The sequence below is a fragment of the Notolepis coatsorum genome, assembly GCF_963971535.1.
Source record: "Notolepis coatsorum genome assembly, contig: SUPER_1_unloc_1, whole genome shotgun sequence".
Classification (NCBI taxonomy): Eukaryota; Metazoa; Chordata; class Actinopteri; order Aulopiformes; family Paralepididae; genus Notolepis; species Notolepis coatsorum.
This window is the reverse complement of record NW_028174886.1, coordinates 2,726,585-2,744,871: the sequence shown is the minus strand read 5'-3', so window position 1 is coordinate 2,744,871 and position 18,287 is coordinate 2,726,585. Positions and strand designations below refer to the sequence as shown.

Sequence of the window (18,287 nt, the reverse complement as noted above, 5' to 3'; positions counted from 1 at the left end):
GCTCTGTCTTTTTTAAATCCCTGCTTAAGACTCATATTTTCTCTCTCTCCTTCAACCTACCCTGATCTCACCTGGTCGGGGACTGACCTTTCGATTAATCTGTGTAGTTTAGTTATGGTACAGGGTACTACATGGTACCACTGGGTAGTTTACTACAGGGTAGTTTAGTTAGGGTACAGGGTACTACATGGTACTACATGGTACTACATGGTACTACATGGCACTACAGGGTTCTACATGGCTCTACATGGCTCTACGTGGCACTACAGGGTACCACAGGGCACTACAGGGTACTACATGACACTACAGGGTACTACAGGGTACTACAGGGTACTACATGGTACTACATGGCACTACATGGCACTACAGGGTACTATAGGGTACTACATGGCACTACGGGGTACTACATGGTACTACATGGCACTACAGGGTACTACATGTCTGCTCCTTTGCAGCACCACAAACATGGGAACTCCCTAACTCTTCCCCCCCCCCTCTTCCCCCCCCCCCCCCCCCCCCCCCCCCCTTCTCTCTGAGTGCCCGTCTCCTGGCGCTGACTAAGGTGATGGATGCCTCGGGGTCTTGGCCAAGATTGTAGTGACTGCTCTACATGCACCTCCGAGGCCTTGGATCAGTTATTCACCGCCGTCTGTCCGTGGTCCTGTCAACTGATTAACAGTATTAACAGACTGTTAACAGATTAACAGTCAATGCGGTTTCATTGCTGGGTTAAGTACTTCCATTTCTATTCACATAATACGCCTACTTCATATATCTACTCCTTTCACATATATGCCTACCACTTGTATCTATTGCTATGTCCGCCGACTACAATCTCATGAGCCGTCTAACGCCTGTCCCGTCTCCCTGTCTCCCTATGACTTGCTGTGCTGGAGTGTTGACCGGAGTGTTGGACGTCCCGTGACGAAGGCCGGGAGGTTGCGACCCCCTCTGCGTGCCCCCCTGTCTCCGGAGGTCTCGTAGTGGTGACCGGAGTGCCGGATGTCCCGCGATGATGTCGGGGAGTTCGTGACCCTCTCTGCGCCGCCCCTATCTCCCTGTCTCCGGCTGTCCCTGAGCAACGACCGGAGTGTTAAATGTCCCTTGACTAAGACGGGGAGGACGTGACCCTCTTTGCGCTGCCCCTGTGCCTCAAATAGATTGCTATCAGCTCTATCTTTAATCTTTCAAAATGTTCAGTTGCTATCGCTATTAGCTCTATCTTTAATTTTTCAAAATGTACAGTTGCTATTGCATGCACTCATCTGTGTTCCACTACACACATGAGTGCATGCTTACCAACTGTCCGTCTGCAACACTACTATCACCAACATCTAAGAAGGGAGATCCCCCCTTGAATGGCCCTTCTAAGGTTTCTCTCCTCCACACTGCCTGTGGAGCTTTTTTCCCTATTGTTAGGTTTTAGTGAGTTTTTCCTTACCTTCGCGTGGGGTATGTCTGGGAGTGCTTGCATTCTTTCATTTATTTGCATCCATCTAAAAATGTTTGCACCTTATGGTGTTCTTGTTCTGTTCTTGACTTATTGTTATGTTTTCTTCTTGACTTGTTTAAAGAAGATCTGTACGGCCCATGGGGACATTAACGTGTGTTGTTGGGCCCTATAAATAAATTTGATTTGATTTGATTTGATTTAAGTAGCCTTGCAGGAAATATCCCAGATCATCACTCATATTCATCACGGTATAAAACGGGAACGTATTGATGAAAAAAATATTTCTTTATGGCATATCGAAGGGAAGGTTCATACTGTAAATCGAGAATGACATTGGATAAATAGCTATAATATAGAATATAGTTATAGCTCTACAAACAAGGTGACACACTCCTATCTTTTAAAGCATGGCATTGCTACGACAGGCCCGTCTAATAGCGTGGCACTGATTGAGTTAAGAGAATTAAGCTACATTCATGTGCAAAAAAGTTATGAAATCATATGGCCTTATTAGAAGAATTTCTTCTCTTGTGAATCACTCCTGTCTTTTGACACTTTATTATAGTTTGATATACCCATATTTATCATATTATAATATTATTTGGGCCAGTACTTTTCCTACTTCTCTTCATAAACTTTTCATATTGCAAAATAAATTAATAAGGCTTGCTACTACTTCTAATGAATCTGCTCCTCTTTTTAGGCAACTTAACTTAAAATACTATCAATCTTTGATATTATTGAATACCAGATATGTATTGTTATGTTTAACTGCACCTTTAATTTATATTTATATCCTATTGTTTTTCATAATTCTTTCATGCCATACTCCAGTATTCATTCATATTCAACAATCAAATAATATTCATCATCATTTCTTCCACACAACATTAGGTCAGTTCAGTATAAGATTTTGAGTTCCTACAATTTGGAATTCAAAACGCTCTATAATAAAAAGAAAAGTGCTAATCTATTTCATCACTCAAATCCAGGCTTAAATATTTGTTTTGACAAATTATTAATGTTGTTGTTTTTGTTATTATTATTAATATTACTTAGATTATTATTGTTATTATTATTATCATTATCTTAATATTATGAAACATTTTTATGAACTTATTTTACTTTCACTTAAAAAGAAAAGTATCCAATGATTTAATTCATGAGTTGAAGCCCCGTATAGGCCCATCTGGGTCTCTTGCCTCTACTCAGCACCTTTATATACACTTTCTGTCATGGTCAATGTTTAATTTTTACTGTTTTGCTGAAATGGTGCAAAATAAAGAAATAGGTGTGTATGTGTAGCGTCACTGTCAAACAAATGCCAATCCTACGCTCTGGGAGGAGTAGCATTGTGAGAAAGTGGTGGAATAATAATAAAGAAGAATATATACGATAGATGACAAGAGTGTGTGTGACCTAAGTCACCTAATGAATTAACAATGCAGATGTAAACCACTGACAGTCATTGTGACAGAGGGAATGTGAGACTGTAAAAAACAGCAGCTGAATGTGATGTTATTGTTTAGAGTTACCTGAGCAGGTCACCTTCAGGCTGCGAGTGGAAAAATAATAATTCACTGGTCCTCTACACTCCCTCAGTGCAGACTCAGAGCCAGAACAGTCAGTATCAAACCACCATACAGGTTGGAAAGAACCACGCCTCCATTCTGTTGAAACAGCAGAGCCACAGTCCAGCTGTCTGCACACTACAGCTGCTGCCTTCATGGTCCATGATGATGATGACCACCCGTACCCTACACGTCCCCAGACTCCCTGGTGGTTGATCTCCACTCTCCCAGCACAGTGGCTGCCTCCGTACACCAACCTCACATCATCAGGTTCTGCACAGAAACAAGAGAGAAACAACTACATTTAGAGGCATGTTATCTGTAATTAAAAATGGGATGTCATTAAATGTGTTGCTCCTAAATGCTGATAAAACAGATTTTCATCCTTCTCTCTCATTTGATTGACACATCAAAGATCACCTTCATCTTCGTAATATTTAAAACGTCTGATCTCTATTAACCCTTGTATGGTGTTTGCATTTATGTTACTCACCCAAAGTTCATGGGTCTGGTGGACCGACAACAATATTGGGAATTTAAAACAATAAATCCATAACAATTAATATAAAAATATATGATATATGTTCATCTAAATTACAAGCAATTTAAACAGCATATATGCTTAATGTTTCGCATTTAACTCTGCTAGATCACATTTATGAATAAAAGTGCTATTTGTGATAAAATGTAAAAAGAAAATCCAGCATAATCGAGACATGAATTTAATAAATCAGGTTAATTTCTAAAGAGATAAATGAAACAAGGTGGAGGCAGACAGTGAAGGTACACAGTGAACCTCTCCCCCATGCTGCTATGATGCCCTCATTTCCCCAAGGGCATCAATAAAGGAATATCTTATCTTAGTGTTACCTACTGATTTGTCACTTTGAACTGCATGGTATCTGGCCTCCTTGTGTGTATTTTATGCATGTATCCATACCTATTATTAATATTATTATTAGGGCTTTAGATAGAGGTCTACCTGAATACATCACTATCATTATTAGGGCTTTAGATAGAAGTTTACCTGAATACATCACTATTATTATTAGGGATTTAGATATAAGTTTACCTGAATACATCACTATTATTATTAGGGCTTGAGATTGAAGTTTACCTGAATACATCACTATTATTATTAGGGCTTTATATATAAATGTAACTGAATACATAACTATTATTATTATTATTATTATTATTATTATTATTATTATTATTATTATTATTATTATTATTATTATTATTATTATTATTATTATTATTATTATTATTATTATTAGGGCTTTAGATATAAGTTTAGCTGAATACATCACTATTATTATTAGGGCTTTAGATAGAAGTTTACCTGAATACATCACTATTATTATTATGGCTTTAGATAGAAGTTTACCTGAATACTGTGTGAGCCCCACGGAGAGGACATTGATGGGCTCACAGAGTGCATCACAGACTACATCAACTTTTGTGTGGACTCCAATGTTCCATCTAGGACTGTTACCTGCTACCCTAACAATAAACCATGGATCACTAAGGACATCAAAGCCCTTCTGAACGAGAAGAAGAGGGCTTTCAACGCAGGCAACAGGGAGGAGGTCAAACGAGTTAAGGGGCGTCTGAGAATTAAACTCAGTGAGGGCAAAGACAAATACAGGAGGAAGTTGGAAGGGCAGCTGGAGAACAATAACATCAAACAAGTGTGGTCTGGAATGCAGACAATAACCGGCATTAAACCGGCAGGGGGAAGGGGAGTGGATGGAGATGTGGACCGGGCTAATGAGCTAAACCTGTTTTACAACAGGTTTGACACAGCGGCCCCGGCCAGTCTGCCCCCCCCCCCGACACTTCAGTTGCCCTGCCCACCCCCACACCTCTCAGCCCTTCAACTCGAGCAACCCGCCCCCCATCCATCCCCCCAACTGCCCACGCCCCCTCATCTCTGGTGCAGCCTGTCTGCCCCCCGCGGCTTGAAGACCCGCTCCTCCCCCCCCCCCCCCCCAACACCTGAGATCCCCACAGTATGGCTCTCTGCAGACCAGGTGAGTACACAGCTGAGCAAGTTACACGCAGGCAAGGCTGCGGGTCCTGATGGGGTGAGTGAGCCCAAAGGTACTCAAAACCTGTGCCTCTCAGCTGTGTGATGTGCTCCAGTTCATATTCAATATGAGCCTGAGGCTGCAGAGAGTCCCGACACTGTGGAAAACCTCCTGTGTGGTCCCTGTCCCCAAGTGCTCGCGTCCCAGCACGTCCAAGGACTACAGGCCGGTGGCTCTAACCTCTCATATAATGAAGACCATGGAGAGGTTAGTCCTGGAGCAACTCCGCCCGGTGACCAAACCCCACCTAGACCCACTCCAGTTCGCCTACCAGCCCCGACTGGGGGTAGAGGCTGCTGTCATCTACCTGCTGAACCGAGCCTACACTCACCTAGACAAGCCGGGGAGCACTGTGAGAATCATGTTCTTTGACTTCTCCAGTGCTTTTCATACCATAAGGCCTGGGCTACTGGGTGAGAAGTTGGAGGCGATGCAAGTAGAGGCCCCCCTGGTGTCCTGCAACACCGGGGCCCCGCAGGGGAAAGTCCTCTCTCCCTTCCTCTTCACTGTCTACACCAACGACTTCCACTATCGGTCAGAGTCCTGCCACCTTCAGAAGTTTTCTGATGACTCTGCGATAGTGGGATGTATAAAGGACGGTGACGAGAGGGAATACCGGGAACTGGTAGTGGACTTTGTCACATGGTGCGATAAAAACCACCTGCAGCTAAATGTGGCGAAGACCAATGAACTGGTTGTGGAGCTGGGGAGGAGGAGGAGTGCACCTGTGACCCCCGTTTCCATCAGGGGAGTTGATGTGGACATGGTTGAGGTGTACAAATACCTCGGTGTGCACATCGACAACAAACTGAACGGGTCAAAACATGCAGAAGCACTATACAAGAAGGGCCAGAGCCAACTCTACTTCCTCAGAAGGCTGAGATCCTTCAATGTCTGTACAAGGATGTTGAGGATGTTCTATGAGTCGGTGGTGGCGGGCGCCTTCTTGTACGCTGTGACCTGCTGGGGCAGCGGACTGAGAGCAGTGGACACAACCAGGCTGGATAAGCTGGTCAGGAAGGCCAGTAGCGTGGTTGGGGTGGAGCTGGACTCTCTAGCGAGGGTGGCGGAGAGGAGGAGCCTCACTAAGCTCCAGGCCATCAGGGAAAACCCCACCCACCCACTATACACAGACTTGGCTGACAGGAGGAGCATGTTCAGTGCTAGGCTCACACTACCCAAATGCAGCACTGAACGGCACAGGAAGTCCTTCATTTCAACAGCCATCAGACTATATAATGCATCACTGTGCCTCACTGCATCACTGAGCACAGAGCGGCAGCTCAATAGTGGCAGGAGGATGCGACTAGCGGCCTCCAGGATCCACAACAGGGGGCAGCGACGGCTGCCAGACATTGATCTAGGTCTTATTGGAACCCAAGGAGGACAATACACTACTTAAAGCATACTGCACCTTGTGACACTGTGAATACTGGAATATATATTTCATATTTCATTTAGTTAGATTTAAATTATAATTATATTGACCAAATTGTTTACCCCATGCTCAGTATGCTCAGTATATTATTACTGTATTTATTTCTGTATATTTTATTTCATTTCATTTTATCCTATTTTATTTTACTCTACTCTTATCCTAGGCAACTTGATTTGATTTGTGTTATTATTCTAATTTGTGACCTGTCCTGTCTAAATGTTTAAATGTTGAGCGATTTGCAGTGTCTAATTTCCCACGGGATAATAAAAGTATTTCTATTCTATTCTATTCTATTCTATTCTATACATCACTATTATTATTAGGGCTTTAGATATAAATGTACCTGAATACATCACTATTATTATTAGGGCTTTAGATGGAAATGTACCTGAATACATCACTATTATTATTATTATTATTATTATTATTATTATTATTATTATTATTATTATTATTATTATTATTATTATTATTATTATTATTATTATTATTATTATTATTATTATTATTATTATTATTATTATTAGGGCTTTAGATATAAGTTGACCTTAACACATCCACCGACGGAAACGGCGTACGGCGTGTTTCAAGGTCATGCGAATTCCGCCAATCCATGGCGTACGACATTATTGAGATCATATTTAATTTTTTCGCCATGGTATTCATAATTCCCTCACCAAGCCTGGTCTGATACAGTGGGAGCCTGCACAACAGTGCAACGCTTCAATACCGCCGCCTGGTGGATGATCGGGCGAGTTACCAAACCGGAAATGGATCTAGAAGATCTCCATGCATCTGGGAAATCCGTCCGGCAGTCATATATCGTTGAGGGAACCTAGACACACATCCGTGTATATGGAACGCTGCCATAACTCAATAATCAATATGATTTGGGCGTTTATTGCGCCATACAAACCGGAAATGGATCTAGTAGATCGCCGTCAAATAAGTGGGATCTTTTTCCTCCAGTCTCATCGGCGAACGGTAAGAGGACGCTGACGTCATTTTCAAGGCAATTGTAAATGTCTTTGTTTACAAACCAACTGATCAATAAATCAACCCATACTACATAAAGCATTTACTGATGATCACGGAATTATAAACCCCCCCCCCCCCCCCGTTCATCCGCACATGATCAGTCATAACGTTTAGGATTGTATACAGTTGGATTTTTTAATATAGCGTGTCTAGGGAATAGACTGCAATCGATAATATATATTATGCGTTTAGGCCTATAACTAGCATTCTAAGAATTACTGCAGAAAACGATAAAAACCTACTTATATTCTAGACGGTATTTTCATATGAATATATGGATGAAAAAGTATAACGTTCCTACATCCTGAACGATAGATAATCGATGTTGAATGGGCCATAGTAATGTCAATTTAGCAATACAATTTAAAAAGTTATAGCCCTGCAAAGAAGGTGAACATCTCCATAGGCTTAGAATGGTGGCAGAGAGTGGTATGAGACGGGCAAACTGCCCGGAGGGCAATGTGTTAATACATCACTATTATTATTAGGGCTATGGATTGAAATATCCCCTGTATATTCCTTGTACAATATGCACTGAATATCCCTTTAGTCTACTAAACAGCCCATAATAGTTTCATTCTACCATTGGACGAGAACCTGGCGCCAGGTTGCCATACCCCTAGGTTCAAGTTCAATCGTGCCGCCCAACATGTCGTGGCAAGCCCCGGTTCCGCGCAGGAATACGTCTGGCGAAATACGAATGGTACTATTTGTTCATAGCGCATATATATATGGCGCAAGTAAAGTAGAACTTTCTTTTAGTCCAGTTCTTTACCCTCCAACAGAGTGACAGACGCGAAGCCTCACCCACGACGCACGTGTGGTGTAGTAAGGCCTACTTGGCCTCAGAATAGGCATTGAGATATCGTGTAGATTAATAGTTGAATAGTCATAGTTTGGCACTATACCGTCGAGTTGGACGTATTCTATTAAGCTAATAATAGTCTATTTATGTATGGTGCATCGTTCGGTTAGAGTTATAAAGTTATCAGTACCCCCATCGTTCCTGACGTTATCTGGACGCTTAACCAGTCTGGGCAGACCCCTAGTGGTGCTTGCATCTGAGGAGCTCCGGGCCAGGGCGACTGGACCTGTATATTGGATTACTCTACCCGGACGACGGCGAGCCTTCCGCGGCTTGGATTATGCTTTGGGTGCTTTGATTATTCCATGGATAACGGCCAACACTGCGGAGTGTTGGAACTACCCCCCGGAGAGGACTCCAGGTGAGACGGCGCTCTACACCAGTGAGGTCGCCTCACGTCTCTCCGTTGTGGACCGGCAGCTACAGTCCACCAGAGGGTCCAGCTGTATTCATCTGCGGACCGAGGTTCTGTGGGCACCGTGTTCAAGACTTTGAATTCTCCCAAGAAACCGTCGGCCAGATGGGATACCGCCAGCGGCTTCTCTAACCCCCCCTCCTACTGTCTTACAACCAGCGGGACCCCCCCCCCCCTTAGTGTATCCAGCTATAATCATTTAAGTACCATCGCTATAGTTTCCTAAATATCCAGGTTGTATACTTACTCCCTGCGTAACCAGAGATTGGACATTCAATGTTGATTTACCTACGAATACTCATTTGCCATACAAGTGCATATTTCAAATCATAAGTGTAAACAAGTGAACGTTGTATATACCTTTTGCTATATTAAATATTCGATTTGTACATTTGTGTGGATTCGTTTCATCAGGTGGGAAAGTGTTCATCATACTTATATCATGTACTGGATGGCCAGAAGTTAAAGTACAAGAGGTAGTGGTATTAAATACCATATCTAACAATACAGTCAGGGAATTGTACCCCTCAGTTACAATTGGTCCTTCGAGCCGGAGGGTAACTAGTGTAATATTAATATAGTGTTATTAATATTGAAATGGCCTATGATGAACACTCCACGAAACGGTCCTCCTAACCTAGAACGCCCGCGGCGCAGACGACAGCCACCTCAGTACTTAGAGGATTACACTGTCAGTCAACTACCTAGCCTTCGACAAACGGTAAACGCGGTAAAAGTAGAAAGTAAAATTATGTCTGACCCTAACGACCAGGTTTCCCCGACCACAGAGGCCCTAGTAGGTCCTAATGTAACTGACCAAGCTCACGGTGGGGACCAGGAGGGAGCGGACATGCCTTTACCCCCCGCCACTACCCAAGAAGTAGTCCCCGACCAGCCCCGGGAGGAAGACAACCCTACAGAGAGAGAACTCTGCACGGAAGAAGAGGAGGAGAGCGCAGAGGAAATAGAGCTCCAGGACTCCCCAACGAGTACCCCCAGGAGCGGCTCACGCAGGAGCGGCTCACCTCCACAACCGCCTTCCCCCAGCGAAGCGGAGAGGATGCTACAACAGGCGTTCCTCGTCAGCCTGACAGCCTCTACCAAACGCGATCGACTCCAAGCGCAGACGCTTAGCGAGCGCGAACATTTTACCATTGAAAGAGACCGTCTCCAAGCACAGGCGCTTAGCGAGCGCGAACAACTCCAAGCGCAACAACGGAGCGAAGAAGAGCGCACACGCCTGGAGATGAGACGCCTTCAGACAGAAGAGAATATGGCAAGAGACCGGGCCGACGCCCAGCGCGCCGCTGCCGGTGCCCAAAGAGAAGCAGATCTCACCAAGCGCGAAGTCGAGCGCGACAAGTTACAAGCGCAGCTAATGGAGCAGCTGATCCGCAAGGCAACACCCTCTCCCTCCGCCAGGGGTTCAAGGAACTCGTCGAGACAACAGTCAAGGGCAGCGTCTCCTCAACGAGCAAGCGACCCTGAACTTGACCAACAGACCGAGCCTAGACCCCCCGCAGACCCCCTTCCCAGACCGGTCCAAGCGAGACCCAGCTACAAGGAAGGAGCAGCATACACTGCGGAGAAGCTAAATAAACGATTACAGGATCTGGAAGATCTGATAGAGGAAGAAGAGGGAGAGGAGGAGAACCAAGCCCGACGACAGCACAGTACTCCACCGGACCAGGAGGTCCAGTACAGTCCAGGCTGTACCCCCGCGGCGCTGCGCTACAGACCCCCGACTCTATTCACGGGTGAGCACGACGCACGACCAGCCCAGAGGAATAGCACCTGGACCAGCGGGCCATGGTACCCTGTCAGTACCAGCCCACAGCGAGGCGCAAGAGGGGACTCGCCCAGGAGGTCTCTCCCCCAACGCTCGCCGATGTATCAGCCATCCACGGCGTCATACATTGCCACGCCGTCATTTCCAGACTTTGCCTATGAGAGTCGAGCACAGTACACGGAGCTCCGGGTGTGCTTAGAGACAATGATGGTGGATGTCGCTGATGAACGCCACAAGTATGCAATATTACTGAAGCACCTGAAAGTACCGCGAGCGCACAATATAGCGCTAGCCTATGCCACCTCTTCGACACCATACACAGCGGCCCTAGCGGCGCTGGACCAGAGATATGGACGTATATGGGATTACGTAATCCAAGAGATAAGGCATATTGATCGCCTACCCCCAGCCACAGACAATCGCTCATTAGACGACCTGTCAATCAAAGTGCAGTCCCTGGTAGGGATGCTGGGAGCGCAACGGGAAAAGGGCATGCATGAGCTATACGCCAACTCTAACGTCGAGAGGATTTTGGAGAAGCTGCCACCCGCAAGACAGGAGCGCTTTAGGCGGCAGAGAGACTACCGGGATCCCAACGGCCCCGAGCCATCCCTCCTTGATCTAGCCGACTTCCTGGCGAGAGAAGTCAGCAGCTTACGACTGGATACATTCGGGCGGAGCACGCCAAGCTCCAGAGAGGGACCCAGGAGAATAAATGATGGAAGAAGATCGGTGACTGTCATGCACCAATCAGAGTCAGTACCGAGCAGTAAGAGTCACAGCACCCCCTCGAGAAAAGAGAAGTGGAAGATAGCGTGTCCCTACTGTGAGAAAGAACACTGGCTGTCACAATGTGACCTATTCACAAAGATGAATGCAGAAGAAGTGAATCAATGGATAAAGTCCAACAGGCGCTGTTACCGATGTGCGCGGCCACACATGGCAGCCGAATGCCGCCTAAAGAAAAGGTGCAGTCGGTGCGATGGAGCCCATCTGGATATACTACACGACAGTAACAGAAGACAGCCTCCACCTGCACCATCGCGCGGCACCAAGGCAAGTGTCATGTACATTGACCCCGCCAGCAGCAGCGGCGCCCAAGTGCTCTTAAAGGTAGTCCGTGTGACATTGAGCTACCAAGATAAAGTCATGGACACTTACGCCGTCCTTGATGACGGGTCAGAGAAGACTCTTCTGCTCGCGTCCGCTGCGGCCCAGCTGGGACTGCGGGGGAGCAAGAACGAAATGACGATTCGGACAATAAGAAGAGATTTAAAGACGATAAAGGGCGAGAATGTCTCCTTCACTATCGCAGCAAACGGGCAGCCAGAGCGACGGTATAAGATTACAAATGCTTTCACCAGCCAAGAAATAGGACTATCGCAGTACACCTACCCTGTCACCAAGTTGATGGATAAATATGTGCACCTGCGCCAATTACCTATCCTGCTCATAGACGGCGCTACCCCGACCCTGCTGATAGGCTCCGACCATGCAGAACTCATAGTCCCGATTGACCGGGTCCATACAGGACCCCGAGGCTGTCCTGCAGCAGTCGAGACCCGCCTAGGGTGGACCCTACAAGGCCCCCTCGCAAAATCTCTCAACCGAACAGCAGCCACTAGCTGCCTCCACTCCAGAACGACAGAAGAAGACACCACTCTCCTGCAGCATGTCGAGAGGCTATGGACACTAGAGACAATGCCCTTTAAGAACGAAAAGAAAGATATTCGTTCTAAAGAAGACATTTACGCCATCAACCTACTCGAGCAGGGGACAAAGAGAGTCACAGTCGGCGGAGTGATGAGATACGCAACTCCACTCCTGAGGCGAGAGGGAATGCCCACCTTTCACGCAAAGAAAGACGCCACGGAGCGCTATCTATTGAACACGGAGCGGCGCCTAGCCAAAGACCCCGCTCAAGAGAGTGTGTACCGCGCTGAGATTGAGAAGCTAATCACAGCGGGACACGTAACAAAGATTGACATTAAAGAGGCCGATCAGACTACCGAATCATGGTACGTGCCGCATCACAAGGTCCATCACAACGGCAAGGATCGCATTGTGTTTAACTGCAGCTACCAGATCGGATCCCAAAATCTGAATAAAGAGCTCTTGCCCGGCCCCACACTCGGCCCCTCCCTACTAGGCGTGCTACTGCGCTTCCGCCAGGACAAGGTGGCTATCAGCGGGGATATCAAAGGGATGTTCTTGCAGGTGAGACTAGTAGAGGAGGACAAGCCCCTGCTGCAGTTCCTATGGAGGGAGAGGATCGGAGATGAGAACCCAGCCATCTACCAGTGGGAAGTACTCCCCTTCGGAACCACATGCAGCCCGTGCTGTGCTACATTTGCACTACAGAAACACGTCGCAGAGGACCCAACAGCAGATGAAGAGGTCCAACACAGTGTGAAGAACAGTTTCTACGTGGACAACTGTTTACAAAGCGTTTCGACTCAAGAAGAAGCCGAGGCTCTCCTAATCAAGTTACGCGCCTCCCTGATCAAAGGCGGCTTTGATCTCAGGCAGTGGGCCAGCAGTGACCCGCACGTATTGCGCAGCCTCTCCCCCGCGGACAAGGCTGCCAGCAGCGAGACCTGGATGGCGACCATCCCAGGAGAAGCCCAAGAAATGACACTAGGACTAGTCTGGCGCTTCAAAACAGACTCGCTCCACTATAGACACAAACCCTTGGCTCCAGAGCAGGGACGGTCGACGGCGATACCGACCACCAGACGGAGTGTGTACAGAACACTCGCCAGACAATATGACCCGTTGGGATGTATTCTACCTTACACCACCAGGGCAAAGATGATTGTACGAGCACTATGGGACAAGGACCAGGGCTGGGACGACCCAATACCCGCACACCTTGCCTCAACATGGAGAGAGTGGGAGACGGAACTCCGCTCACTCCCAGGCGTCAATATACGCCGCAGCTACTTCCCATCCACAGTGAGGCCAGAGACATGCGAGATTGATCTACACGTCTTCAGCGACGCCTCCGAAGTAGCCTATGGATCGGTGGCCTACTTGCGTGCCCAAGAGAAGGGAGGAAAGATACACACTGCTTTCATCCTGGCCCGCTCAAGAATAGCCCCACGTAAGCAACAATCTATCCCACGTCTAGAGCTCTGCGCAGCCCTAGCAGGAGCGCATCTAGCCACGTTAATCCAACGTGAACTCACCATTCCGGTGCACAGAACAATCTTGTGGTCAGATTCCACGACAGTACTCACATGGATCAAGTCTGATTCATGCAGATACAAAGTCTTCGTGGGAGTCAGAGTCACCGAGATTCAAGAGCTAACAGAAGCAGCGAGCTGGCGGTATGTGGACACCAAACACAACCCAGCTGACGTCATCACCCGGGGAATGTCTCTGGATGACCTAACCCGTCGCAACATCTACAGTGACGGACCAGAATTCCTCAGGCTCCCGGAAGGAGAGTGGCCTACGCCCACCCCACGGGAAGCAAGTAACGAGGAGGCTGAGAACAAGAAACCTATGTTCTGTGGACTGAGCACAGTCGCCTCCACAGACCCCAACATAGATGACTGCATTACCCTAGCGAGTGCGCAGCAAAGAACATTCCTGCGGCACCACCCAGAGATTCAGTCTACCACTGACATGTCAGCAGCTGACTACGAAGAAGCAGAACTTCTTCTACTACAACGAGCCCAGAGAGACTTGTTCCCCGATGAGCTAGACTGTCTACAGGGAGGAAACCCCGTCCCACCAGACAGCAGACTGCTCCACCTGGCACCAGAGAGTGACGCCCATAATCTCATCAGAGTGGGTGGTCGCCTGCGGAGAGCCCCCGATCTACCGGATGATATTAAATACCCGATCGTCTTGAACAGCCGACACAAGGTCACAGAGCTGATCATAAAGAAATACGACGAGGATGAACACCACGCAGGAGCAGAGAGAGTCCTCACGGAGATCGAGGGAGTATTGAACTCAAAGCCCCTCGGTTACATCTCCAGTGATGTAGCAGATGTCGACCCAGTCACCCCCAACACACTCCTAATGGGGCGGCTGGACCCCGCGCTACCCCAGACAATGTACAGGCCTGAAGAAGCGAACGGCCGAAGAATGTGGAGGTACAGTCAAGTACTAGCTGACAAGTTTTGGAGCAGCTTCCTACTCCACTACCTACCGTCTCTACAGACCCGCCAGAAGTGGGTAAAAGAGAGAGACAATTTGACAGAAGGAACAGTCGTCATGATTATTGACCAGTCACTACCCAGAGCTATGTGGCCGGCTGGCCGCGTAAGCAAAGTGATCACCGGTGCCGATGGCAAGGTCCGAGCAGCTGAAGTACTCGTCCAAGGGCGCACGTACACACGACCCGTGGCGAGGCTCATAGAACTGCCCCGACTCCCAGATACTATCGATGATGACCATGACCCCATGACTTTGTGAGTTGACTGACCCTTACAGCGGACCTTGAGTGGTAGACAGTGCGGTTAATCTGTCTCTGCTTAGCTAATTAGGTGGGACTAATTAGGGGGCGGCTGTTGTGAAGGATCAGATTAAACCGAATATATATATTTATTTATATATATATATTTAATTGTATTTGTATATCGTTTGATATCCCCTGTATATTCCTTGTACAATATGCACTGAATATCCCTTTAGTCTACTAAACAGCCCATAATAGTTTCATTCTACCATTGGACGAGAACCTGGCGCCAGGTTGCCATACCCCTAGGTTCAAGTTCAATCGTGCCGCCCAACATGTCGTGGCAAGCCCCGGTTCCGCGCAGGAATACGTCTGGCGAAATACGAATGGTACTATTTGTTCATAGCGCATATATATATGGCGCAAGTAAAGTAGAACTTTCTTTTAGTCCAGTTCTTTACCCTCCAACAGAGTGACAGATGCGAAGCCTCACCCACGACGCACGTGTGGTGTAGTAAGGCCTACTTGGCCTCAGAATAGGCATTGAGATATCGTGTAGATTAATAGTTGAATAGTCATAGTTTGGCACTATACCGTCGAGTTGGACGTATTCTATTAAGCTAATAATAGTCTATTTATGTATGGTGCATCGTTCGGTTAGAGTTATAAAGTTATCAGTACCCCCATCGTTCCTGACGTTATCTGGACGCTTAACCAGGCTGGGCAGACCCCTAGTGGTGCTTGCATCCGAGGAGCTCCGGGCCAGGGCGACTGGACCTGTATATTGGATTACTCTACCCGGACGACGGCGAGCCTTCCGCGGCTTGGATTATGCTTTGGGTGCTTTGATTATTCCATGGATAACGGCCAACACTGCGGAGTGTTGGAACTACCCCCCGGAGAGGACTCCAGGTGAGACGGCGCTCTACACCAGTGAGGTCGCCTCACGTCTCTCCGTTGTGGACCGGCAGCTACCGTCCACCAGAGGGTCCAGCTGTATTCGTCTGCGGACCGAGGTTCTGTGGGCACCGTGTTCAAGACTTTGAATTCTCCCAAGAAACCGTCGGCCAGATGGGATACCGCCAGCGGCTTCTCTAACCCCCCCTCCTACTGTCTTACAACCAGCGGGACCCCCCCCCCCCTTAGTGTATCCAGCTATAATCATTTAAGTACCATCGCTATAGTTTCCTAAATATCCAGGTTGTATACTTACTCCCTGCGTAACCAGAGATTGGACATTCAATGTTGATTTACCTACGAATACTCATTTGCCATACAAGTGCATATTTCAAATCATAAGTGTAAACAAGTGAACGTTGTATATACCTTTTGCTATATTAAATATTCGATTTGTACATTTGTGTGGATTCGTTTCATCAGGTGGGAAAGTGTTCATCATACTTATATCATGTACTGGATGGCCAGAAGTTAAAGTACAAGAGGTAGTGGTATTAAATACCATATCTAACAATACAGTCAGGGAATTGTACCCCTCAGTTACAATTATTATTATTAGGGCTTTAGATAGAAGTTTACCTGAATACATCACTATTATTATTAGGGCTTTAGATATAAAATGTACCTGAATACATCACTATTATTATTATTATTATTAGGGCTTTAGATAGAAGTTTACCTGAATACATCACTATTATAATTAGGGCCTTATATAGAAGTTTACCTGAATACATCACTATTATTATTATGGCTTTAGATAGAAGTTTACCTGAATACATCAATATTATTATTAGGGCTTTAGATAGAAGTTTACCTGAATACATCACTATTATTATTAGGGCTTTAGATAGAAATGTACCTGAATACATCACTATTATTATTAGGGCTTTAGATTGAAATGTACCTGAATACATCACTATTATTATTAGGGCTTTAGATTGAAATGTACCTGAATACATCACTATTATTATTATGGCTTTAGATAGAAGTTTACCTGAATACATCACTATTATTATTAGGGCTTTAGATAGAAGTTTACCTGAATACATCACTATTATTATTAGGTCTTTAGATAGAAATGTACCTGAATACATCACTATTATTATTATTAGGGCTTTAGATAGAAGTTTACCTGAATACATCACTATTATTATTAGGGCTTTAGATAGAAATGTACCTGAATACATCACTATTATTATTATTAGGGCTTTAGATAGAAGTTTAGCTGAATACATCACTATTATTATTAGGGCTTTAGATAGAAGTTTACCTGAATACATCACTATTATTATTATTAGGGCTTTAGATAGAAGTTTACCTGAATACACCACTATTATTATTAGGGCTTTAGATAGAAATGTACCTGAATACATCACTATTTGTGAGGATTGGTCCGATTCCGCACGCTTCCAGGTACCAATTACCTTTGCGCACCTGAAGTGAGTTTCTAATCAGCTCGGTGGAGTCCTTATATACTCTGGTGTTCCTAACGTTCTATGTCGGGTCGTTTTGGGCTTACCACTAGCTGCTGCTTGTTTTCCTCCCGTGCTGTACCTCGTCTGTTTTTCTCCAAGACGTCTATGGAAGTCGCCGCTGTTACTTCTCTCTGCCATCCGTTGGATCTGTGCCTCGTTGCCCGCTTTGCGCAATTGCGCCTTGGTGCGTTTGGAAACGTACTTTTTTTGGATGCTCTGTTTTCTCGCATTTTTCTGGACTCGGGACCTGTCTGTTTTTTTGTGTGTTTGGTAAACACTGAAGGTTAGTCACTTGTGTTTGTACTGGACTCAGCTAAGGAGGACTGGACTGCCTTGTATTCCGTTTGCTCGTTTGTTGACAATTCTCTCTCTCTCTGTTCCTCCCCGAGTGGATCTTCAAGTAGCTGCAGAGCCGCAGAGTCAGAGGCGCAACGCCACAGTGCCGTCTCTGCTCTGAGACGAGCTGCAGAGCCGCAGACTACTCTGCCCAGGAACATTCCCCACTTGTGCTTTTTGTTGTTTTGCTATTCTCTGTTATTGGAAATAAATACGCCCTGGTTTTTGGCTAACTCTGAACTACCTGTCTGTGCCGTGCTGTTGGGGTTGTTAACAAACCATAAAACTATTATTATTATTAGGGCTTTAGATAGAAGTGTACCTGAATACATCACTATTATTATTATTAGGGCTTTAGATAGAAGTTTAGCTGAATACATCACTATTATTATTAGGGCTTTAGATAGAAGTTTACCTGAATACATCAATATTATTATTAGGGCTTT

At 46.1% G+C, this 18,287-nt stretch overlaps 1 protein-coding gene across 1 annotated transcript in view; it reads right to left on the bottom strand.

The window, feature by feature from the left end:
* The window catches only part of LOC311246271 (scavenger receptor cysteine-rich type 1 protein M130-like), a gene marked incomplete at both ends in the record, with an annotated part of 84,113 nt that overhangs the window by 19,620 nt on the left and 46,206 nt on the right, over positions 1-18,287 (bottom strand). The window contains one exon of the mRNA XM_084338478.1: positions 3,215-3,297. Within this exon, the coding sequence (XP_084194604.1) occupies positions 3,215-3,297 (83 nt within the window). The remainder of the gene's footprint in view (positions 1-3,214; positions 3,298-18,287) is intronic.